This window comes from Sturnira hondurensis, unplaced genomic scaffold, assembly GCF_014824575.4.
Source record: "Sturnira hondurensis isolate 20B ecotype Veracruz unplaced genomic scaffold, ASM1482457v3 Scaffold0022258, whole genome shotgun sequence".
NCBI lineage: Eukaryota > Metazoa > Chordata > Mammalia > Chiroptera > Phyllostomidae > Sturnira > Sturnira hondurensis.
The window spans coordinates 306031-327741 of NW_028094889.1; the positions used below are offsets into that span (position 1 = coordinate 306031).

General features: G+C 37.3%; 1 protein-coding gene across 3 annotated transcripts in view; it reads right to left on the reverse strand.

Annotated features, from left to right (window-relative positions):
- Positions 1–21711, reverse strand: part of ATP6V1H (ATPase H+ transporting V1 subunit H) — a 130814-nt gene that overhangs the window by 38965 nt on the left and 70138 nt on the right. For all 3 annotated transcript variants that reach the window (XM_037035370.1, XM_037035371.1, XM_037035369.1), the window contains 2 exons: positions 19685–19810; positions 7947–8048 (listed from right to left, as the gene is read on the reverse strand). In XM_037035370.1, coding sequence (XP_036891265.1) covers positions 7947–8048; positions 19685–19810 — 228 coding nt within the window. The remainder of the gene's footprint in view (positions 1–7946; positions 8049–19684; positions 19811–21711) is intronic.

Sequence of the window (21711 nt, forward strand, 5' to 3'; positions counted from 1 at the left end):
TATATCTGAAGAAAACCAAAACACTAATTTGAAAGAACTTAAACATCCTCATGTTCATTGCAGTGTTATTTACAATCACTAAAATATGGAAGTGTCCATCAGTAAACGAGTGAATAAAACAACTATTGGGATATTTACACAATGGAACACTACTTGGCTGTGAAAAAGAAAAAAATTTACCCTCTGTGACAGCATGGATGGACCTGAAGAACATTATGCCAAGTGAAATAAGTCAGTCAGAGAAAGACAAATTATCATATGATTTCACTCATATGTGGAATATAATAAACAAACTGAACTAATAAAATTGAGACAGACTCACAGAGAGCAAAATGACAGCTTTGGGAGTGGGGGTGTTAGGGAGGGAAGCATTGAGCAAAAAGTAAAAAGGACTCATGGACATGAACAACAGTGTAGTGAGTCTAGAAGAATGGGGTATAAGGGGAGTAAATGGTAATGGAAAAAATACAATAAAATATCCCTAACTAAAAAAAAAGTAATCATCTTTAAATCAATAAAATACAAGAGACACAGGTAGACAACTACACAATATCATAAAAACAATGCATAAACAAAATGACACATTTAGTAAAGAAATATAAAGCATAAAAAAAAAAACCCAGAAATCCTCAAGCTAAGAATACAATAACAAAACTGAAAAATGTAATAGAGAACTTCAACCACAGACTTTCTCATGCAAAAGAATCAGTGAAATCAAATACAGATCATTTGAAATTAGCCAAGTGAGAGAACAAAAGGGGAAAATAATGAAAAAGAGTAAAAGAAAGCCTGTGTTAATTATAGGACACTGTTAAGTGAATGAATATTTGCATCACAGGAGTCCTATAAAGGGAAGAGGGATGGAAGCAGAAAGCTTATTCAAAGAAATAACAGCCTAAAATTTCTCCAGATCTTGGTAGCAATATGAACATCAACATACAAAGAACTCAAAGTACCCCAAGCAAGGTCAACCCAAGATTACTCCAAAACATATTATAATCAAAATGTTAAAAGGTGAAGTTGAAGAAAGAAATTTTAAAGCAGCAAGAGAAAAACAACTCATCTCATACAAATCAACCCCCATTAGGCTATCAGTGGATTTATCTCTAGAGAAACCTTGCAGACCCAGAGGGAGTGAGATGATACAGTCAAAGCACTAAAAGGAAAACAAACTGCCAGCCAAGAATACTGTAACTAATGAAACTATCCTTCAGGTAAAAAAGAAATACTTTTCTAGCCAAACAAAACCTAAGGGATTCAATGGACCCTGCCTTCAATGGACCCTGCCTTACAGAAATACTAAAGGAAGTACTTCAAGTTGAAATTAAGGGGCACTAAGTAATAATATGAAAACTACTAGTAAAGGTAAACAGTCAAATTCAAAATACACCAATACTTGAATTGTGGCCAAGATGGAGGGGTAAGTAGATACACTATGCCTCCCTGTACAACCAAAAGGAAGACAACAACAAATTTAAAAACAAAAAACAACAAGATCCGCCAGAAAACTGAACTGTATGGAAGTCTGACAACCAAGGAGTTAAAGAAACATTAACCCAGACAGGAAAAAGGGGCAAAGACAGGCAGCTGGGGAGGCAAGGCAGTGGATAGAGGACTGGGCAGGTGAGGCAGCAGCTGGCAACCCCACATTTGCATGCAGACAAACTGGGAGGAACAACTGGGGAACAAGACAGACCACAAAACTTACATGCGATTCTAGTATGGGAAAAGAAAGCCTCAAACTCTCTGGCTTGAAAACTTGTGGGGGTTGTGGTGGCAGAAGAAACTCCCAGCCTCACAGGAGAGTTCATTGGAGAAACCCACAGGGTCCTAGAAAGTACACAAATCCACCCACTGGGGAATCAGCACCAGAAGGGCCCAATTTGCTTGTGAGTAGCAGGGAAAGTGACTGAAAGCTGGACAAGAGCTAAGCAAGTGGAATTGTTCCCTCTCTGCCACCCCCCACCACCACCACAGCGCAGAGATGTGGTTGCCCCACCGTGGTGAATACCTAAGGCTCTGCCCCTTACTATGTAACAGACACACTGAGACCAAAAAAAAAAAGGCCTAAATGAAAGAACAAATTAAAACTCCAGAAAAAGAAAAAGAACTAAGTGACTGAGAGATAGCCAACTTATCAGATGCAGAGTTCAACACACTGGTAATCAAAGAAATGGTTGAGTATGGCCATAAAATGGAGGAAAAACTGATGCTATGCAAAGTGTAATGAAGACAAATATACAGTGAACCAACATGAAAAGAAGGAAACGAACTCAAATCAATGATTTGGAGCAGAACAAAGAAATAAACATGCAACTGGAAAAGAATGAAGAAAGAAGAACTAAAAAAAATGAAGATAGGCTTAGGAATATCTGGGAAAACTTTAAATGTTCCAACATCCGCATCTTAGGGGTGCAAGGAGAAGAAGAAGAGCAAGAAATTAAAAACTCATTTGAAAATGTTATGAAAGAAAACTTTCCAATTCTGGTAAAGGAAATAGACTTCTAGGAAATCCAGGTACCTCAGAGAATTCCAAAAAAGTTGGACACAAGGAAGCACACAACCAAGGCACATCATAATTACATTACCCCAAATAGAAGATATGGAGAGAATCTTAAAAGCAGCTAGAGAAAAGGAGACAATTACTTACAAAGGAGTTTCCATAAGATTATCAGCAGATTTCTAAAAAAAAAACAAAAACAAAAAAACCTTGCAGGCAAGAAGGTGCTGGAAAGAAGTATTCGAAGCCATGAAATCCAAAGACCTACATCCAAGATTGCTCTACCCAGCAAAGCTTTTATTTAGAATGGAAGGGCAGATAAAGTACTTCCCAGATAAGGTCAAGTTCAAGGAGTTCATCATCACCAAGCCATTATTATATGAAATGTTAAAGGGACCTACCTAGGAAATAAAAGAATATCAAAATTATGAATAGTAAAATGACAATGAACTCACAACTATCAATACCTGAACCTTAAAGAAATATCCAAAAACAAATTAAGCAAACAACTAAAACAGGAACAGAATCACGAAATGGAGATCACATGGAGGGCTATCAGTGGGGAGGGGGGGTAATGGGGGAAAAGATACAGGGAAAAGAAGCATAAATAGTAGGTAGAAAATAGACAGGGGGAAGTTAAGAATAGCAGAGGAAATGGAGAAGCCAAAGAACTTATATGTATGATCCATGGACATTAACTAAGGGCAAGAGGGGAATGCTGGTGGGAGGAGAGGTGCAGGGCAGAGGTGAATAAAGGGGAGGAAAAAAATGGGACAACTGTAATAGCATAATCAATAAAATATACTTTAAAACAAAAAAAACCCAAAATACAGCAATACTTTTATGGTGGTTTATAAATCACTTTTATCTCTAGTATAAAAGTTAAAAAGCAGTAATAATAAAAATAATTATAGCTACAATAATTTGTAAATGTATGTAGACTATAAGGCAATGTAAAGTATAAAATCAATGGCATATAATGTGAAAAAAGGAGAAGTAAAATTGTACTTTCCCTATGTGATTAAAGGTAAGTTGTTATTACCTTAAAATAGACTGTTATGATACAAATTTTTATGAAAACCTCATGATAACCAAATATAAAAACATAATAGACACTCAAAGAAGTAAGAGATAAGATTTAGAGCACATCACTACAAAAAGTCACACAGAAAAAAAAGACACAAAGTAACTTTTAAAAAGTCATAAAACAATGAACAATATAATAACACTAAGTCCTTTCCTACCAAAAATTAAATATAAATGGACTAAATTCTCCAATCAAAAGACACAAAGTAGCTGAATGAATTTTAAAAATCCAACACTGTGCTACCTTTAAGATTCATTTTAGCTCTGAAGACACACATAAGTTGAAATTGAAGGAATGGGCAAAGATATCCCATGAAAATTATAACCAAAAGACAGAAAGATTGGCTATATTTCTATCACATAAAATAGACTTTCATAAAAATAACTAACAAGTGCCAAAGAACATGTCTGCATCATAAAAGTCAATTCATCAAAAAGATATAAAAATTGTAAATATTTATGCATACAACATAACAGTAACTAAATATATAAAGCAAGTACTAACTAAACCTGAAGGGGAAAGTAAACAACAATATATAAGAGTAGGGGACTTCAAAACTCCACTTTTAACACTGGATGGGTTATGCAGACAGTAAAACTGGCAATCATAGGCAGTGTGGGTTTCATCAGTGCTGCAATTAGTTTCTAAATTCTCTTAAAGACTGGTGTCTGTAATATGCTATCTGTTTTACAAGTGGCAGACCAAGAAGCTAGACCATCAGTAATATAATAAGAGTTAGGTCTCAGTAAAACACAATGATAGTTCATCAAGGAGATAATGGCCAGAGCTACAAGAATAGCCTTGAGTCTATCACTGACTGGAGTGACCATGTCTATACTTGGTTCTGCATAGATGGTGCTAAGGTTCAAGAGTAGTGGCACCCCAGTAGAAGCCTTTAGGTTTCAACTTCAGTGAACCATCAGTAAATGAAGCCCAGGCACTGAGGGCAACCTCTGAGACTATTTGGGCTACAGTGAGCAAGTGGGTTTGGTTTGGATGCTGGAATGAAGATGAAGTTTTTCCCTAAGAGACAGCTGTCACTTTTTCATGCAAAGCTAAGATACTGCTAGGGCCAGCTGGCTGCCTTATTAAATATTCCATTTCCATTTGATAAGCAAGTCCTGCTACGTCCTTCCCACCCTGTTAGTTGTAGTGTCTCAGTTGATCTACCTCAAAATGAGAATGTCAGGCCAAAATCTCAAGACCTAGCTGGGTCAGTTCAACAACAGAAGGCAAAAAGATATTTTTCAAAAAGGATTTACCTAATACCCGTGTGTCAAGAGGAGGGAAGATTTTCAAGCACTTTTTACAAGGCCAGATAAAAACACTATAAAGAAAGAAAAATTATGGACCAACATCCCTAATGAAGATAAATGCAAAATCCTCAACAAATATTAGCAAACTGAAACCAACAATACACTAAAAAGATCATATACCATGATCAGGTGGGATTTATTTCAGGAATGCAAGGTTAGTACAATACCTGCAAATGAAAAAATGTGATAAACCACATAAACAAAATGAAGAATAAAACCACATGACCATATCAATAGGTGCAGAAAAAGCAAATAATAAAACCCAGAACTTACATTAAAAACTTTTAGCAAAGTAGGAATAAAGGGAACACATATCAACATAATAAAGGCCATTTACAACAAACCCACAGGCAACACCATATTCAATGGGCAAAAAATACCATCATTTCCAGTAAGATCAGGAATAAGACAGGGATGTCCACTTTCAACACTCTTATTCAACATAGTACTCGAAGTCCTAGACATGGCAACTGGACAAGATGACAACAAAAAGGCATACAAAATGGAAATTAAGAAACAAATTTGTCATTATTTGCAGATGACATGATACTGTATATAGAGAACTCTACAGATTCCACTAAAAAACTACTAGTACTGATAAATGAATTCAGTAAAGCAGCGGCATATAAAATAAATATCCAAAAATTAGTTTCATTTTAATACACCAACAATAAACTATCAGAAAAGAAAACTAAGAAAACAATCCCATTCACAACTCAAAAAGAACAGAATACCTAGGAATAAATTAAACCAAGGATGTAAAAGATCTGTACTCAAAACACGACACTGAGAAAAGAAACTGAAAAAGATACAAATAAGTAGAAGCATATACCATGTTCATAGACAGGAAAAAATGCCATCATTCAAATGTCCATTCTACCCAAAGGAATCTACAGTTTCAACGCAATTCCTATCAAGGTATCAATAGCATATTTCACAAAATGAGAAGAATCATTCCAAAAAATTATATGGAACCACTCAAGACCCCAAAGAGCAAATAGCTATCTTGAGAAAGAACAACAAAGTTAGAGGAATCAGGCACCTGATATCAAACTATACTATAAGGCCATAGTAATCAAAACAGCATGATATTGGCATAAAAACAGACATAAACATTAATGGAACAGAATAGAGAGCCCAGAAATAAACCAACAACTTTAAAATCAATTAATATTTGACAAAGGAGCCAAAAACACACAAAGGAATAAAGACAGTCTATTTAATAAATGATCTTGGAAAAACTGGGACAGATATATGCAAGAAATGAAACTAGACCACTATACACAAAAATAAATTCAAAATTAATTAAAGACTTATGTGTTAGACTAGAAACCATGGAAATCCTAGAAGAAATCTGAGGCAGTAAAATCTCAGACATTTCTCCTAGCAGTATTTTTTCTAATATATCTCCTCAGGCAAGGTAAAGAAAAATAAACAAATGGGACTACCTCAAACTATGAAGTTTTTGCACAGCAAAGGAAGCTATCAGCAAAATGAAAAGACAGCCCACTGAATGGGAGAAGATATTTGCAATGATATATTTGATAAGGGGTAAATACCCCAAATTTATAAAGAACTTATACAACTCAACATCAAAAAAGCAAACAATCCAATTAATAAATGGGCAAAGGACCTGAAGAAACACTTCTCCAAAGAATACAATCATATTCAACTAATTATCAGAGAAATGCAAATTAAAACTGTAATGAGAATATCAGCTCACATTGTTACATGGCTATCATCAATTAATCAACAAACAAGTGTTGGCAAAGATGTGGAGAAAAAAGAACCTCTGTGCACTGTTGGAAATGCAGATTGGTGCAGTCACTGAAGAAAGCAGTATGGACTTATTTCAAAAAAATTAAAATGGAACTGCCTTATGACCCAACGATTTCACTTCTGTGAATTTATCCAAAGAAACTTGAAACATTCATTCAAAAGAACACATGCACCCCTATGTTCACTGCAGCGTTATTTACCAGAGCCAAGATCTGGAAGTAGCCCAAGTATCTATCAGTAGATGAGTGGGTAAAAATGCTGTGGTACATTCACACAATGGAACACTTCTTGGTTGTAAAAAAAAAGAAAATCTCACCCTTTGCAACAGCATGGATAAATCTGGAGAGCATTATGCCAAATGAAATAAGCCAGTAAGTGAAAGATAAGTACCAAATGATTTTACTCATATGCAGAATCTAATGTAACAAACAAAATAGAGACAGACTCATAGATAGAGAGCAAGCTGACAGTTTTGGAAGGCTGGGGGTACTGAGTAGGGGTGGTGGAGGAATTGAGCAAAAAAGAAAAGAAGAAAAAACTCAAGGGGAGTGGAAAGACGAGGAGAAGTAGGAGAGGATAAAGGGTGTATAAATGGTGATGAACGGAAACCTGACTTGGGGTGGTGAACACACAATGCAGTGTACAGATAATGTGTTATAGAATTGTACACCTGAAACATGCGTAATTTTATTAACCAGTGTCACCTCAATAAATCAAAAATAAAGAAAGAAAATATATATATTTTTTATTTTAAATAAAATAAAAAGAGTATTCTTTCTTTGGTTGACACCTTCCTTGAAAATCAACTGATCATCAGTCAAGTACTCCACAGGACACCAGATAATCCAGTTAGAGTTATAAACTCCAGAGTGAGGCAGGTGATACATCTGACCTGGGTTCAGGACAAATACCTGCCTCAAAGGGATGCCCCAAGAGCCTCCAATGTGCTAGGCACCATTCTAAGAACCTTACAGTCAGTCAATCAATCAATCAATCAATCATGCAAACCAAAGAAAATCCTGAACATGAAATTTCTAATGTGATCTGTGTTGGCTACTACACTACAGTATTAGTCAGGTGTACTTATATTTTTATACTATCCATTTTAATTAGGTTTATCATAATTCCCAGTATTATGGTCATCTTGACATCATGTACTCCATTAGTTTCTCTGCTAAACTACTCTTTCAGATGGGTACATCTGTTAGGAGTCTACGTTGAATGTTTCAGAAAAACCAAATGAAATTAATAGCTTGTCTCTTACCGTTTGCCTCTTGGATAATGCCGCACATATTCTCCAACATCATGAGCGGCAACAGCTAAGACTTGTGGATCGTCTGATACCTCCAGAAGTTTTGTCAAAATTCTGAAATAAATGTAATACAAGGAGAGATCAATTTTTTATTTTTCTCTACAGCACAAAAGAACAAAGGTATAACACTGATATCTTCCTGAAAATAGATGTTTATAAATACAATCATATTTTCTACAAATTTCACTATGACACATAATACACATAATACATAATACATCATACACAATGTTCCACATGAGTTAGCAGTTTTCAAACTTTGATACACATATAATAGGTTAATTTCAGATTCACAATGAGTACCATGCATAATTCCCAAAACATCAGGCACTGTTTCTCCTGCTCTCTTAAGACAACTCCACTGAATCTATAAATTGCTTTGGGTAGTATGGACATTTTGATGATGTTAATTCTTCCAATCCATGAACACGGTATATGTTTCCATTTGTTTGTGTCTTCCTTGATTTCTTTCTTCAGTGTTGTGTAGTTTCCTGCATACAGGTCTTTTACCTCCTTGGTGAGATTTATTCCCAGATTATTTGATTTTTGTTTTTGCTATATCGAATGGGATTTTTTTCTTGATTTCTGCTTCTGCTGCTTCACTGTTAGTATACAAAAATGCCTTTGACTTCTGGATAATGACTTTGTAACCCACTATTTTGCCAAATTCATTTATTAGTTCGAGCAGTTTTTGGGTAGAGTGTATAGGATTTTCCATGTACACTATCATGTCATCTGCAAACAATGACAGTTTTGTTTCCGCCTTTCCAATTTGAATGCCTTTTATTTCCTTTTCTTGCCTAATCACTGAGGCTAAAACTTCCAATACTATATTAAATAGAAGTGGTGAAAGTGGACAACCTTGTCTTGTTCCTTATCTTAGTGGAAAAGCTTTTAGTTTTTGCCCATTCAGTATGATGTTGGCTGTAGGTCTTTCATATGTGGCCTTTATTATATTGGGGAATGCTCCCTCTATTCCCACTTTGCTGAGTACCTTTATCATAAATGGGTGTTGTACCTTATCAAAAGCTTTTTCTGCATCTATTGATATGACCATGTGGTTTTTGTCTTTGCTTTTGTTTATGTGGTGTACAAAGAACTCACACGTCTTCGCTCTAAGAAGACAACTAACCCAATTAAAAAATGGGGAAAGGACTTAAACAGAAACTTCTCCAAGGAGGACATACAGAGGATCCAGAGACACATGAAAAGATGCTCAGTATCGCTTGCTATCAGAGAGATGCAAATGAAAACCACAATGAGATACCTACCACTTTACACTGGTGAGAATGGCTATCATAAACAAAGCAATAAACAACAAATGTTGGAGAAGGTGTGGGGAAAGGGGGACTCTCGTCCACTGTTGGTGGGATTGCAGACTGGTACAACCATTATGGAAAACAGTATGGAATTTTCTCAGAAAACTAAAATTGGACTTGCCTTCTGACCCAGCAATTCCACTGCTAGGATTGTATCCTAAGAACCCTGAAACACCATCCCCAAAGAACATATGCACCCCAATGTTCATAGCAGCACAATTTACAATAGCCAAGAGTTGGAAGCACAATTTACAATAGCCAAGAGTTGGAAGCAACCTAGGTACCCATGAGTAAATGAATGGATCAAAAAACTATGGTACATATACACAATGGAATTTTATGCTGCAGAAAGAAAGAAGGAGCTCCTTCCTTTTGCAACATCATGGATGGAACTGGAAAGCATTATGCTGAGTGAAATAAGCCAGGTGTTGAAGGACAAATACCATATGATCTCACCTTTAACAGGAAGCTAAACAACAAAACAAACAAGCGAGCAAAATATAACCAAAGACACTGAAACAGAGAACAGGCAGACAGTGACCAGAGGGGAGAGGGGAGGGAATTTCAGGGGAAATAGGGGAGGGATTTAAATGAACATATATAAAGGACACATGGACAACAACTGAGAAGGGTGGATATGGGAGGGGAGGGGGGGAGAACAGGGGTGAGATGGGATGGGAGTAATAGAAAACTGTACTAGAAAAATAATTAAATAAAAAAATTGGGGGAAAAAGACAACTCCATTCAGATGTATGCGAGGTCTGTCCAGAAAGTATCCAGCCGCGTAATATGAAAAATAGAGGCATTTATTAAAGAAGACACAAGCAACATTGTACATAGGACACTGCGCCTCAGTCCCCTTCAAAGTAGGCACCTTGGGATCTCACATAGTTCTCCCAATCACCATTAGCTGCCCCATGGTATTTTCCTGAATCTCATCAACGGTCTGAAATCTCTTCCCTTCAAAGGTGATTTCAGTTTGGGGAAAAACCAGAAGTCACAGGACGCCAAATCTGAGCTGAAAGGAGGCTGAATCACCTGGGTGATTTGATGTTTCACCAAAAAACTCTGCACAAGACATGATGCATGAGGAGGTACGTTGTCAGAATGAAGCTGCAATCACCAATTGCCCATACCTGTAACCTTCTGAATCATCTGAATAGTTTCTATGGAGGAGCGTTTAAGCTTAACACAGTATTTCATGCAGATCCTTGCTCTACTCATCATTGAGTCATCATGCTCACGCATGCACATTCCATTCCACTCTCCTCAGCTGCCAGATTACATCAATGTTGCACCAACCATTTTCATTACATTAACTATGGTTGGACTTTTTCTGGACAGACATCATATGTAAACTCCTTAAACTCACAGGAATGTCCAAACTTTTGGCATCTCTGGGCCATAATGGAAGAAGAAGAGCTGTCTTGGGCTACCCATTAAATACAGAAACACTAGCAAAAATTGAGTAAAAAAAAGTTTTAAGTAAATTTACAATTTTGTGTTCAGCCTCATTTATAGCCATCCTGGGCTGCAGGTCATGGGTTGGACACCCCTAATAGAATTAGCTAATAGAACCTGGTAGAATACTGAGAAAACACCTTTTATTCAGTTCTCATCTCAAATGTCAACTCTAGCTTAAGAGCCCTGAGTTGCCCTAAGACACTACCCTCCTCATCATTCTCTATCTAATTTTCCTGATTTATTTTTCTTACAGTGCTAATCACCACCTTCCATTATATATTTACTTGAGTACTTGTTCAGTCTTTCTCTCCCAAATATAATGTAAGTGTAACGAGAATTATAGCTTTGTGTTATTTGCCATTGTATCTGTAACACGCAAAAACACTAATGACCATACAATAGATATTTAACAAATACCTGCTGAAAAATGAATAAATGAAGTATAAAATAGTATGCTGCTTGGGAAAAACAATTCTGACAGCTCCTAATAGAATTAAAAATACACAGACCTCTTATCCAGCAATCTATTCTAACAATCAATCCTACAGAAATATTTTCACATTCCCAGAAAGATATCTATGTACACTATCTTAAATAAATGACTTAAGAGAAAAGACCAGAGAGTAGAGTCCATTACGTTTTTTTTCTCCATTTCTTCTTGCCTGCTTTTTCCTCTGCAACAATGATAATTTTGTGTACAAAGCAGTTTAACATCCACGCTTTTATCTAATCCTACTACTAAGATTACTAGTTCTCCCTATAGACAGGTACATGGAGGTTAAGTGAAATTAGAATGGCCAAATTAAAAGAGTTAAGTGACCCCAAGTCATTTTAAGTGAAAAAAAAGGCACAGACTAATACATTTAGCATGGTGACATGTATAAATAATTATACAAAAATGCAGTACAGGAATGTCTATGAACAAAAGAAAACTAGAGACTGTCACACCTATTAACTTTGGTTATCACAGGGCAGGAGTTGGAGGCAAAATAACAATTAAGAAACCCTTTCACTTTAGTTATGTATGCCTTCAAGAGTGCCTGAATGCATACATAACTCGGGCTGGAGATATAACTTAGAATCCAAAGATCTAGTAATACACACACATATATTTTTTAAAGTAACTTAATTTTACCAAGATCCTCAAGATATTACTTTCCCTTATATTACTAATTTTAAGTTGAAATTTTAAGTTTAAAATATTTACAAGAAAAAGTTTGGAACCATTTAGCTGTCTATTCACATACAAACTATTCATTTATAAAATATAAATCTTATTTCTTAAAGCCTTTACTGGAAAACAACTTGAACTATAACCATCTTGGATCGTATCATTTTCATTAAAGCAGATAATTGACAGTAATAAGATTCACCATGGCTGGTGTGGATTGAGTGCCAGCCTGAGAACCAAAGGGTCGACGGTTCGATGCCCAGTCAGGGCACATGCCTGGGTTTCAGACCAGGTGCTCAGTAGAGGGAACGTCAGCGGCAACTACACACTGATGTTTCGCTCCCTCTCTTTCTCCCTTCCCTTCTCTTCTAAAAATGAGTAAAATCTTTTTTTATAAAGTAATAAAAGTCTACCTTGTTCAAAAGCTGTATGCATCTATAAAGCTTGCTTATTCAGTTTCTAGAGCATCACCTAAGACTGCAGCTCAAGGTTTCTCCACCTACCTTCTATTACCATATCAGCTTGTCAAATAGCTAAACTCTATAAACAACAGGAAACACTAATAAACAATCTGTTGTCAATCCAGAAACATTTCATTATAAAGTAATTCCATACCTTCTTCTAAACTGGGAAATATGCATTTCCAAATAATAGAAAAGAAATGAATGAGCATTTACAATACACATCCATGTTCCAAACTCTGTGTAAATTATATTAATAGTATTTACAGACTGCAAATAAGCTTTCAGTGTAGTCTATGTCCATGAAGCAATATGGAAGGAGAGAAGACTCTTAACCTTGGGGAACAAGGATGTTAAAAACGCAGAAAAGATCTAAAATTGTTAGAGGCAGTGAATCTACCAGACCAGGTTGCCACAATACACTACCCAGGACACCAAAAGGGATGGTTCACAAACAAACCACAGAAATAAAACTTAATAAAACAGCAAGATGAGCAGCTGGAGGGCTGCCATGCTTAGGGGTTTTGATCCCCTACTTGGACTTGTCAATATTTAAACTTTATTACATAGAATGAGATGATTAATGCACCCATCAATGGGGATTTACTAACAATGATCCCAATTCCACATGGAAAGTCAACATCTATGGAATGATCTTACTTCCCAAGGCTCTGGTGTATCTCATCCTCAAACACCTACATGAGAGGATCCATTATAGAAGGAATGCTTTGATGGACCTCATTAGGCCACATCTGAAGGACCCCCATTTGCAAAGAACCGTTCAGAGGATTACCCAAGCCTGTCAGATACGTGCCAAAAACAATCCTAACAGAGAACGCACCCCAGCAAAAAGGGGAGTACAATATAAAGGGTTCTGCCCATTAGAGAACCAGCAAGCAGACTTTATGCAAATGCCTAAAACCAGAGGGAATTTCAAATTTTTATTAGTTTTTTGTGGACACTTTTTCTGGATGGGTAGAGGCATACCCCTCTAGAATTGAGAAAGCAACTGTGGAGACAAAATTTCTATTTAAAGAAATAATTCCTAGGTTTGGATTTTTTCAGTTTTCAGAATGACAATGGACCATCATACACTTTGGAGATCTCCCAGAAAGTTGGACAGGTACCGCAAATAAAATGGAAATTACATGCACCTTGGAGACCTTGAATCTATGGGAAACACTGAGAAAATGATTCACACAATGAAGAGGGCCCTGGCAAAAATACACATTTGAAATGGGATCAGGCGTGTTTCATTGCTTTCTCTGGATTAAGGTGTACGGAACCACCTCACATGGTGTGGAAATGTAGCTCAGCACCCACATAGAAAACCAGTGGGGAGCAACTGGCACACAGGACCACACCCATGGAGACGTTTTCCTGTAGGAAACCTGGCCTGCATTGTACCTAGACTGCTTTGAAACTTGCTTTTGCTAAAACTCCCTCACCCTGAATTGAGGCAGCATGTCCTTACTGTAACTTCCTGAAGTCTGTGCTAAACCTCCCAAGTATGGAGTGTAATCAGTCCAACCACTTCTCCCCTTGGTCTGAAACATCCTTCTCTTTAAAGTAATTAGCAACATTCTTTCCTTTGTTATCTGTAAAAGGTAATCACCTGCAGCCAACCTGTGCATAGTAAATGACGACTACCCTCCATGTAATGTACCCAGAAAAGCAATAAAAGCCTGTCCAGGCAGGGGCTGGGGGCCTCTGGCCCTCTCTCTCACTTAGAGAGCAGCCATGCCATCCCTTTTTCCCCACAGGACTTCTGTAGTCTGTGTATATTTGTTCACTAGCAGCCACAACACACACAGATCCTACAGGCCAGGATCCGCATCATTAGGGTACCACCCAGAAATGGTCTTAAATTAAGCCCTTTTGAAACGGTTTATTGGAGATCCATCCAAATCTTGGTTCTGGGAATGCCCTCACCCCCCAGCCCCGCCAACCCTGTCCCAGATTAGGAGCATTAATGAAAAATTAAGTAATATGTACAACATTTAGGGCAAACACTAACCATTCTGCACAAGTTTGCTCATTGAAGGTCCATCTACCCATCTGACAAGCACAGTAGTCCCTATGACAACCTACTGATAACACATTCTTCTCTGAAGCTTGTGGGAATTAAGCCTTGAATCCACCACACATGAATAAAACAGGCACTGCCTGTGAATTTGAACCCTGATACCATGGCTGATGCTGAAAAGGAAAGCTGAACTTGCATTCTGGAAGGAGACCTGAAATCTCTCTTTCAGAAGAAGAGAGCGGGCCCCCATGCAAAGTGATAACGTTCCTTTATTTACAGATTTACAGATTTAAGGATTTTTAGCTGCCAGATATTGAGTTTGAGTGTGGTCTGTTCTATCATCAGGAAGAACAAGCACTGAAAGTAAATTATGGTTACACCTGAGTGAGTAAGGTCTATGAAAGTTGCAGAAGGTGTGCGTAAAGTTGTAAGGCATATAGGGGAAAAGAAAAAGGGGTTGTGAAGGTTATAGAGGCTATTGGGTGTGAAATTTTTTTTTGAAAGGAAAGAGACCTCAGTGCTTGACTTATTCTTTGCTTTAGGTTTTGTTTTGTTTCTTGCTTTCTGATCTTTTGGGGACTTGGGGAACTTAACTGTTTTGTTCACACTGGGAATCCTCTCTCTGCTGTCTCGGGCTTTGTGCCATCAGTTGACCTCATAAAGATCATTTTCAGTACCAGATGCCATGAGAATATGTCTCTGCTATTTGGGATCTTCTGCCATTTGGATGTTAGAAAGGTTGTCTCTTGCTAGTTAGAACCGGCTCGGGTGAGAGAGCATATCTGCCACGAGACTGGCTGGTGAGAGGTCTGCCAGCAGACCCATGGACACACTGGTAAGTGAGAAAATACCTCTACCACTGGGGCTTTATGCCAATCCAGCTAGGGTGAGAACACATCTCTGCCATTTGGGTCTGTGCCATTGGGGACCTGATAAAGGTCATCAGAGTGACCGGTTAGTATGACATGTTGGTGGGAGATAAGATCGAGATTCTTAGGCTAGTTTTAGTCCCCTCTTAGTATTTTTTGTGGGCAGGGAGAATTCTATCTTCCCTTTAGATATTTGTTTTGTTTTGGTTTTTAAAATAAATCGAGGCTCCTAAAGGTTAAAACTTTACATTGGGTTAGGAAGTAAAGTAATGAAAGATAAGGTGTGCAAATGAAATTTTGGTAGATAATGGAAAGGCAAGGATATTCCTTTTTGCTTTGTATTTTTATCCCTACCTGATCCCTCTAGAATTTGGAATTCTAAATGAGTAATGATATAAAACTTCCTTTACATATAACCAGTAAGACCAGTTTTAACAACTAAGGCTTTGACTGGAATGTCATGCCTGAAGGAGGCATGCCTGGGCTCTGGTTGTTACCAGAAGGCCTTGAGGAACTAAGACTGACTTTGGAAACTAACAAAAGCCCACTGGAGAAGTAGTATGGTCTCATGTTTGGTCTTGTGGCTCATGGCAGTCTTTCCAGGGAAGGAACAAAGGTTGCTTTCCTGAAAGATGGCTAGGAGGAACCTTAAGATATAATGGGAACCTCAAGAACTTGAAAAATATAGGTACTGCAGGCAAAGACATATGGCAGTGCACAGCTTAGCTCCTATTCCCTGAATGGCTGTCTAAGGGTACATCTAAAAGTTCCTTGTGGAAATCTCAGTAAAGTAGACTTTAAAAAGCATATATGTTCAATGCTGCTCTTGTTTTTATGCAACTGATGAGACAAAATGGAAAACCTGCAGTNGGCTCTGGTTGTTACCAGAAGGCCTTGAGGAACTAAGACTGACTTTGGAAACTAACAAAAGCCCACTGGAGAAGTAGTATGGTCTCATGTTTGGTCTTGTGGCTCATGGCAGTCTTTCCAGGGAAGGAACAAAGGTTGCTTTCCTGAAAGATGGCTAGGAGGAACCTTAAGATATAATGGGAACCTCAAGAACTTGAAAAATATACGTACTGCAGGCAAAGACATATGGCAGTGTACAGCTTAGCTCCTATTCCCTGAATGGCTGTCTAAGGGTATATCTAAAAGTTCCTTGTGGAAATCTCAGTAAAGGAGACTTTAAAAAGCATATATGTTCAATGCTGCTCTTGTTTTTATGCAACTGATGAGACAAAATTGAAAACCTGCAGTCTTTTTGAGGACAGTGAGGACAGTGGGGAAAGGAATCTGGTTTTAAAGAAAATCACAATGCTCAGTCATGAACATCAAATTCTAGTGCAGTTAACTGTCTTCAAAGTTTGTTTTCATTTGAAAGTTGATCTGATTTAGCCAGATGATAGCAAATTGTTACTGCTTAGTATCATCTCAACAAAGGCCTTGCAACTGAACATATTCTCAAAAGACAGTCTAGTGGACTCAGAAACGGTATAGGCTCCACTTAAGAAGTTCACCTGCACATTGTCACCTCCTGGTACTCAATGGTTTGGCTGGACTAAATGGTTGAGTTGGTGAAGTACGGGGCAGCCTATCAGCTTTACTTTAAAACTGCTTTCTTCTCTGCCTTGGATGAAAAGGGTTCAGAAGTTTTAAAGGGAGGAAATCTCAGGATTTGTGCCCTAAACCTAATCTAAGTTCAGTATAGTAGGCAGTAAGGCTTCGGATAGGTGACACGCCTTGCATACCTTCCTCAAAGGACACCATTTTTCCTTAATCAGGGACACTGCAGAATTAGTCCCTACCTTTGTTATTTAGTTGTTATAGTTTTGATTGTGCCTTTTAACCCTCTTGACAAATCTGTCACCTCCAAACGTGACAGGGTGCCAACTCACTCAGTAAAGCCATCCTTGGGATGCATATACTGTTTTCCTGGTACAACCAACTGACCTGGACTTTGCAAGATACTTCTCCCTTGTATGAAGTCTCTCCTCCACTCCATACCTCCTTGGTTAGGGACCTCTGCACCAGGGGAGAAATAAAACTATGGTCCTTGATCAGCAGGAAGTAAAGAAGAATGACACCTTCATCCATATGCAAGATTACAAATGTCTAGAGTGCTAAAGGGGAGATTATAACAGGGTGGTGAGAGTAGATTTGGGCCAGTAGGTCCCAGAAGGCAGGTCCTGAGAGGCAGCATGGCTAGGTGACAAGCCCTGCACCCTTCCCCCACATGCAAAGCTGTGGTAGCCACCCACCAGCAGCCTCCTCACTTCTTCTCTGGCAGGGGTTGGAGGTATCAAGGAATCTGTATATTATCTATAAGTAAATAAAAATTTTATTTTCCTTTCCAACTGGACTCTGTCTCCAGAGCTATTACTGTCTATGGGCAGCGTGCAGTGGGACCCCACTAGTTTGATAGCAAAACCAGCTTAACACTCAGGGAGTTTTGGAAGGCACATTTTAATATCCTCACTTGCTTGAGGACCATAGACAAAGCATGGGGGGAAGTGTCTTCCAGAACCATGCAATCAGCCTGGAAGAAATTGTGGCCTGAGTTACTTGCTGAAAGAGATTTTGAGGGCTTTGATGATGAACCTGTGTCAGTTTTGGAGGATACCTGTTTAATGACAATGCAGTATTTCACTTCAGGCAAGTGAAGACAAATGCAAACAAAAACAAACATCATTGGATAGGTTTTTAGTGAGATAAAGGCCCAGTGAGCCTGAAGCAAGTTCTTAGTGGAACAAAGAGACAAAAGTAAAAAAGAACCTCAGAAGAACTGCTACCTGACATTTTTATGGAGGGGTACACCCTTTCCAAACTATATGCCTCCATTCCTCCTCTACATGTTCAGTCATCATAGCTCTGAACATTCAGGGTAAGTTCTAGTATGTATGTCAATTTTCTCACACATTTCACTTCCTTTTTGTTAAGTTTCCATTTGTATTTCACACCTTTTTTGTTTTTTAAATTGTTTATTTATAGATTAAATAGTATGTTAGACATATACTGTATATAAAAGAAAAGTTAAAACGGGGAATCATTTAGGTGTCTGGAATGACTTAATTAAATTGATCTTATTTTTAATGGGAAAACAATGATTCGGTTTTTGAACAAATCACTTCTCAGTCCTCCAGAATGAATTAAGTTGGAAACTGAGGTTTCACTGTACAAAGAACTCATTTCTTACACTGGGTCGGCCAAAAAGTTCATTTAGTTTGTTCCATAAAATAAAAGGCACATTTTTCATTTTCACCAATAACTATTGATTTGGATATTTTAAGTATGTCACCTATCTCCCACTATTGGCTTCTAGTGGGCAGAGGCCAAGGGTGCTGCTAAATGTCTTCCAATGCATAAGACAGCTCCACAGCAAAAATTTATTTCACCAAAATGTCAATAGAAACAAGAAACTTTGCAAACCACTTTTGACATGTTCAAACAGTCACGGCACCTTCTCCATACACTGCACAAATCTTTTCTTTACATTTCATTTGTGTTTTTTTACCTTTCTTGAAATAACAAAGCATAATATGCTTAAAGCTTTGTTTATATTCTTCCATCTTCAATATTAAAATGGCTACACAAAAATTCAACAATTTGGTAAAGTTTTTTTAAATGCATGCTGACATGACAGTTGTCACAATACAATCTAACAAAATTGTTCTGAATGAAGTTAAAGACACCTAAGCGCTTCCAGAGGCATTGCACTGAAAAAAACTAAACAAACCTTTTGGCCAACCCAGTAAAATGAAAAAAAANTCTTCCAATGCATAAGACAGCTCCACAGCAAAAATTTATTTCACCAAAATGTCAATAGAAACAAGAAACTTTGCAAACCACTTTTGACATGTTCAAACAGTCACGGCACCTTCTCCATACACTGCACAAATCTTTTCTTTACATTTCATTTGTGTTTTTTTACCTTTCTTGAAATAACAAAGCATAATATGCTTAAAGCTTTGTTTATATTCTTCCATCTTGAATATTAAAATGGCTACACAAAAATTCAACAATTTGGTAAGTTTTTTTAAATGCATGCTAACATGACAGCTGTCACAATACAATCTAACAAAATTGTTCTGAATGAAGTTAAAGACACCTAAGCGCTTCCAGAGGCATTGCACTGAAAAAAAACTAAACAAACCTTTTGGCCAACCCAGTAAAATGAAAAAAAATTTTAACAGGCACTTCTCCTAGAAAAAATATATACAATACAAACGACCTATATATTAAAAGGTATTCAACCACATTAATGGACTAGAAAGTACAAATTAAAACCACAGAATACCTAATATTTAAAGAGTGACAAAAACATGTTTGTGAAGATGTAAAACAACAGATTAATTAGAGTGTAAACTGGAATTTAAAACTTACTTCAAGAGCTCGTAATTCTTCTCATTTAACCTCACAGCATTTTCTCTCCAAAATTTCTCAGATTTGTGTACAGGGCTCCATTCCAATCTTCCAGATTTAAGTTCTGAACTGTACTCATCAAATGAGCTATAAAAATTTTTAAAGAATTCAGAGTTTATAAGAATCTAAGAGATCCTCCAAGTTAATTAAAATATCTTCACTGATAATTTAACCACAAAGACTGTAGAAAGTACCAGTCTTTGTAATCACAAAGACTTTAGAAATCGCCACTAAACAAAGTTTAAATATCTTGAATGAGATTTATAAATCATGTGAAATTTATTCAGAGTAAAAAGGCCCAGTACCCTCGAACAAATTTGAATGCTTATTATGAGATGTTAAAAGGGATACTTACGTCAGAAATCCATACTGTAATATATGTATACATAAATGTAAAATCTGATAATCTAGCAAAGCTTCTATCATGCCACTTAAAATATTATTATTTGCCAGACACTAGATACATTAACATAAATTTGTTAAAGTATGTTACTTTAACAATATAAAATAGTATATTCTAATACTATTATATTATAAATATTATAAACTACATTGCATTACAAAAGCAAAAACATGTATCTCTACAATATTTTACAATGTGATTACGAACAGTGAAGAGAATTCTTTGGTTGAATTAACCCACTATAGATTAAAAATAGAAATCTCTGTACATATAACAACTGCAATCAATGCACTTTAATTAAACAATTATTCAGTATATATCAAGTTCCTTCATTACTCAGTTAGCCAGTGGACAACCACCATGACAAGACATGCCTGGACTATTTTTCAAGTAGCCATTTAATACTGATTGGTAATTCAGAATAACCAGGGTTTACTGGATAAATTAATCAGAAGGTCCTGTTTGAATAATGTAGTAATTTACTTGAACATAAGCCCAGTCAGTATAACAAGTAAGCTAGTATGCTTAATAGTAATAGCCTAAGTCTAAAACAGAGAAAAATCTTTCAGTTACATCTATCATCCTATTAACTTTATGAAAATAGATATATTTTTCAAATTTCTAAATTCGACATGAGAAATCAATAATAATTCTCCAATGTAGAGTAAATAATTTATAAAGCTAATTATCATTAGCCTTATTTATTTTTGAAAGGGATCTTAAATCATTATTACAAAAGAACTGATAAATTTTTTAAATAAACATAACAGAGCTTATAAAAACTGGAAGCCAGGCTGTACTGAGGTGCAGGAGAAGATGGAGGTCCCCACAGTGAAAAACTGCAACACAAACAAAATAAAGCTCAGAAGAAAATGAAGACAAACTGAAAAAAGGTGGTTGTTTAGAGAAGCTGCTCAACTCCTGCATACAGTGTTTAGTTTCCTATGAGCACAGACCGAAAAACACGAGATGGAAGATGGTAGCAAGACAGGCGTGAGTGGAGCCAACTGCCTCCTGTGCACAGGTAGAACATGTACACAATCTTCTGAGGAACAGAGTGAACAGCCAATGGTATCCCAGCATATATAAAGGTTGGAGGCCAAGACTGCAGAGAACATTGAAAAATCAGATGGTAAGGAGACTGCTTTGGGATGATAAAGTCCCTGGGACAAACACAGGGACCAGGGCAGGTACAGCACCAGGCCTAGCGCCTGCCAGGCCTGCCACAAGATTCTTGGGAGAGAGCCAGGTCAATGGCTCCCTCCTCTGCCAAAAGGGAGATTTGAGCAGCACCAGGATGAACCTGGATGCTTGAAGTCATTGCAGGGAATGAAGACAAAGTGGCAGAAGCACAGGGGTGGTGTTTTCCCACTAAAACTGTGCACACCGGCTAGGTCATTACCAGAGAAATTGGAGAGCCAGGTAACACCTGGATCGGGGAGAATAGTAGATCCAGGACCATCCAGGATGGTCCTCGGTCTGGCTGGAAAGTTAGGCTGTGTGAGAGGCTGGGAGCTTGTTAGGAGTGGCAGGCTTGAACAGAAGGAATTTATTTTTTTTAAAAAAAGGCTACCCATAGATGTTT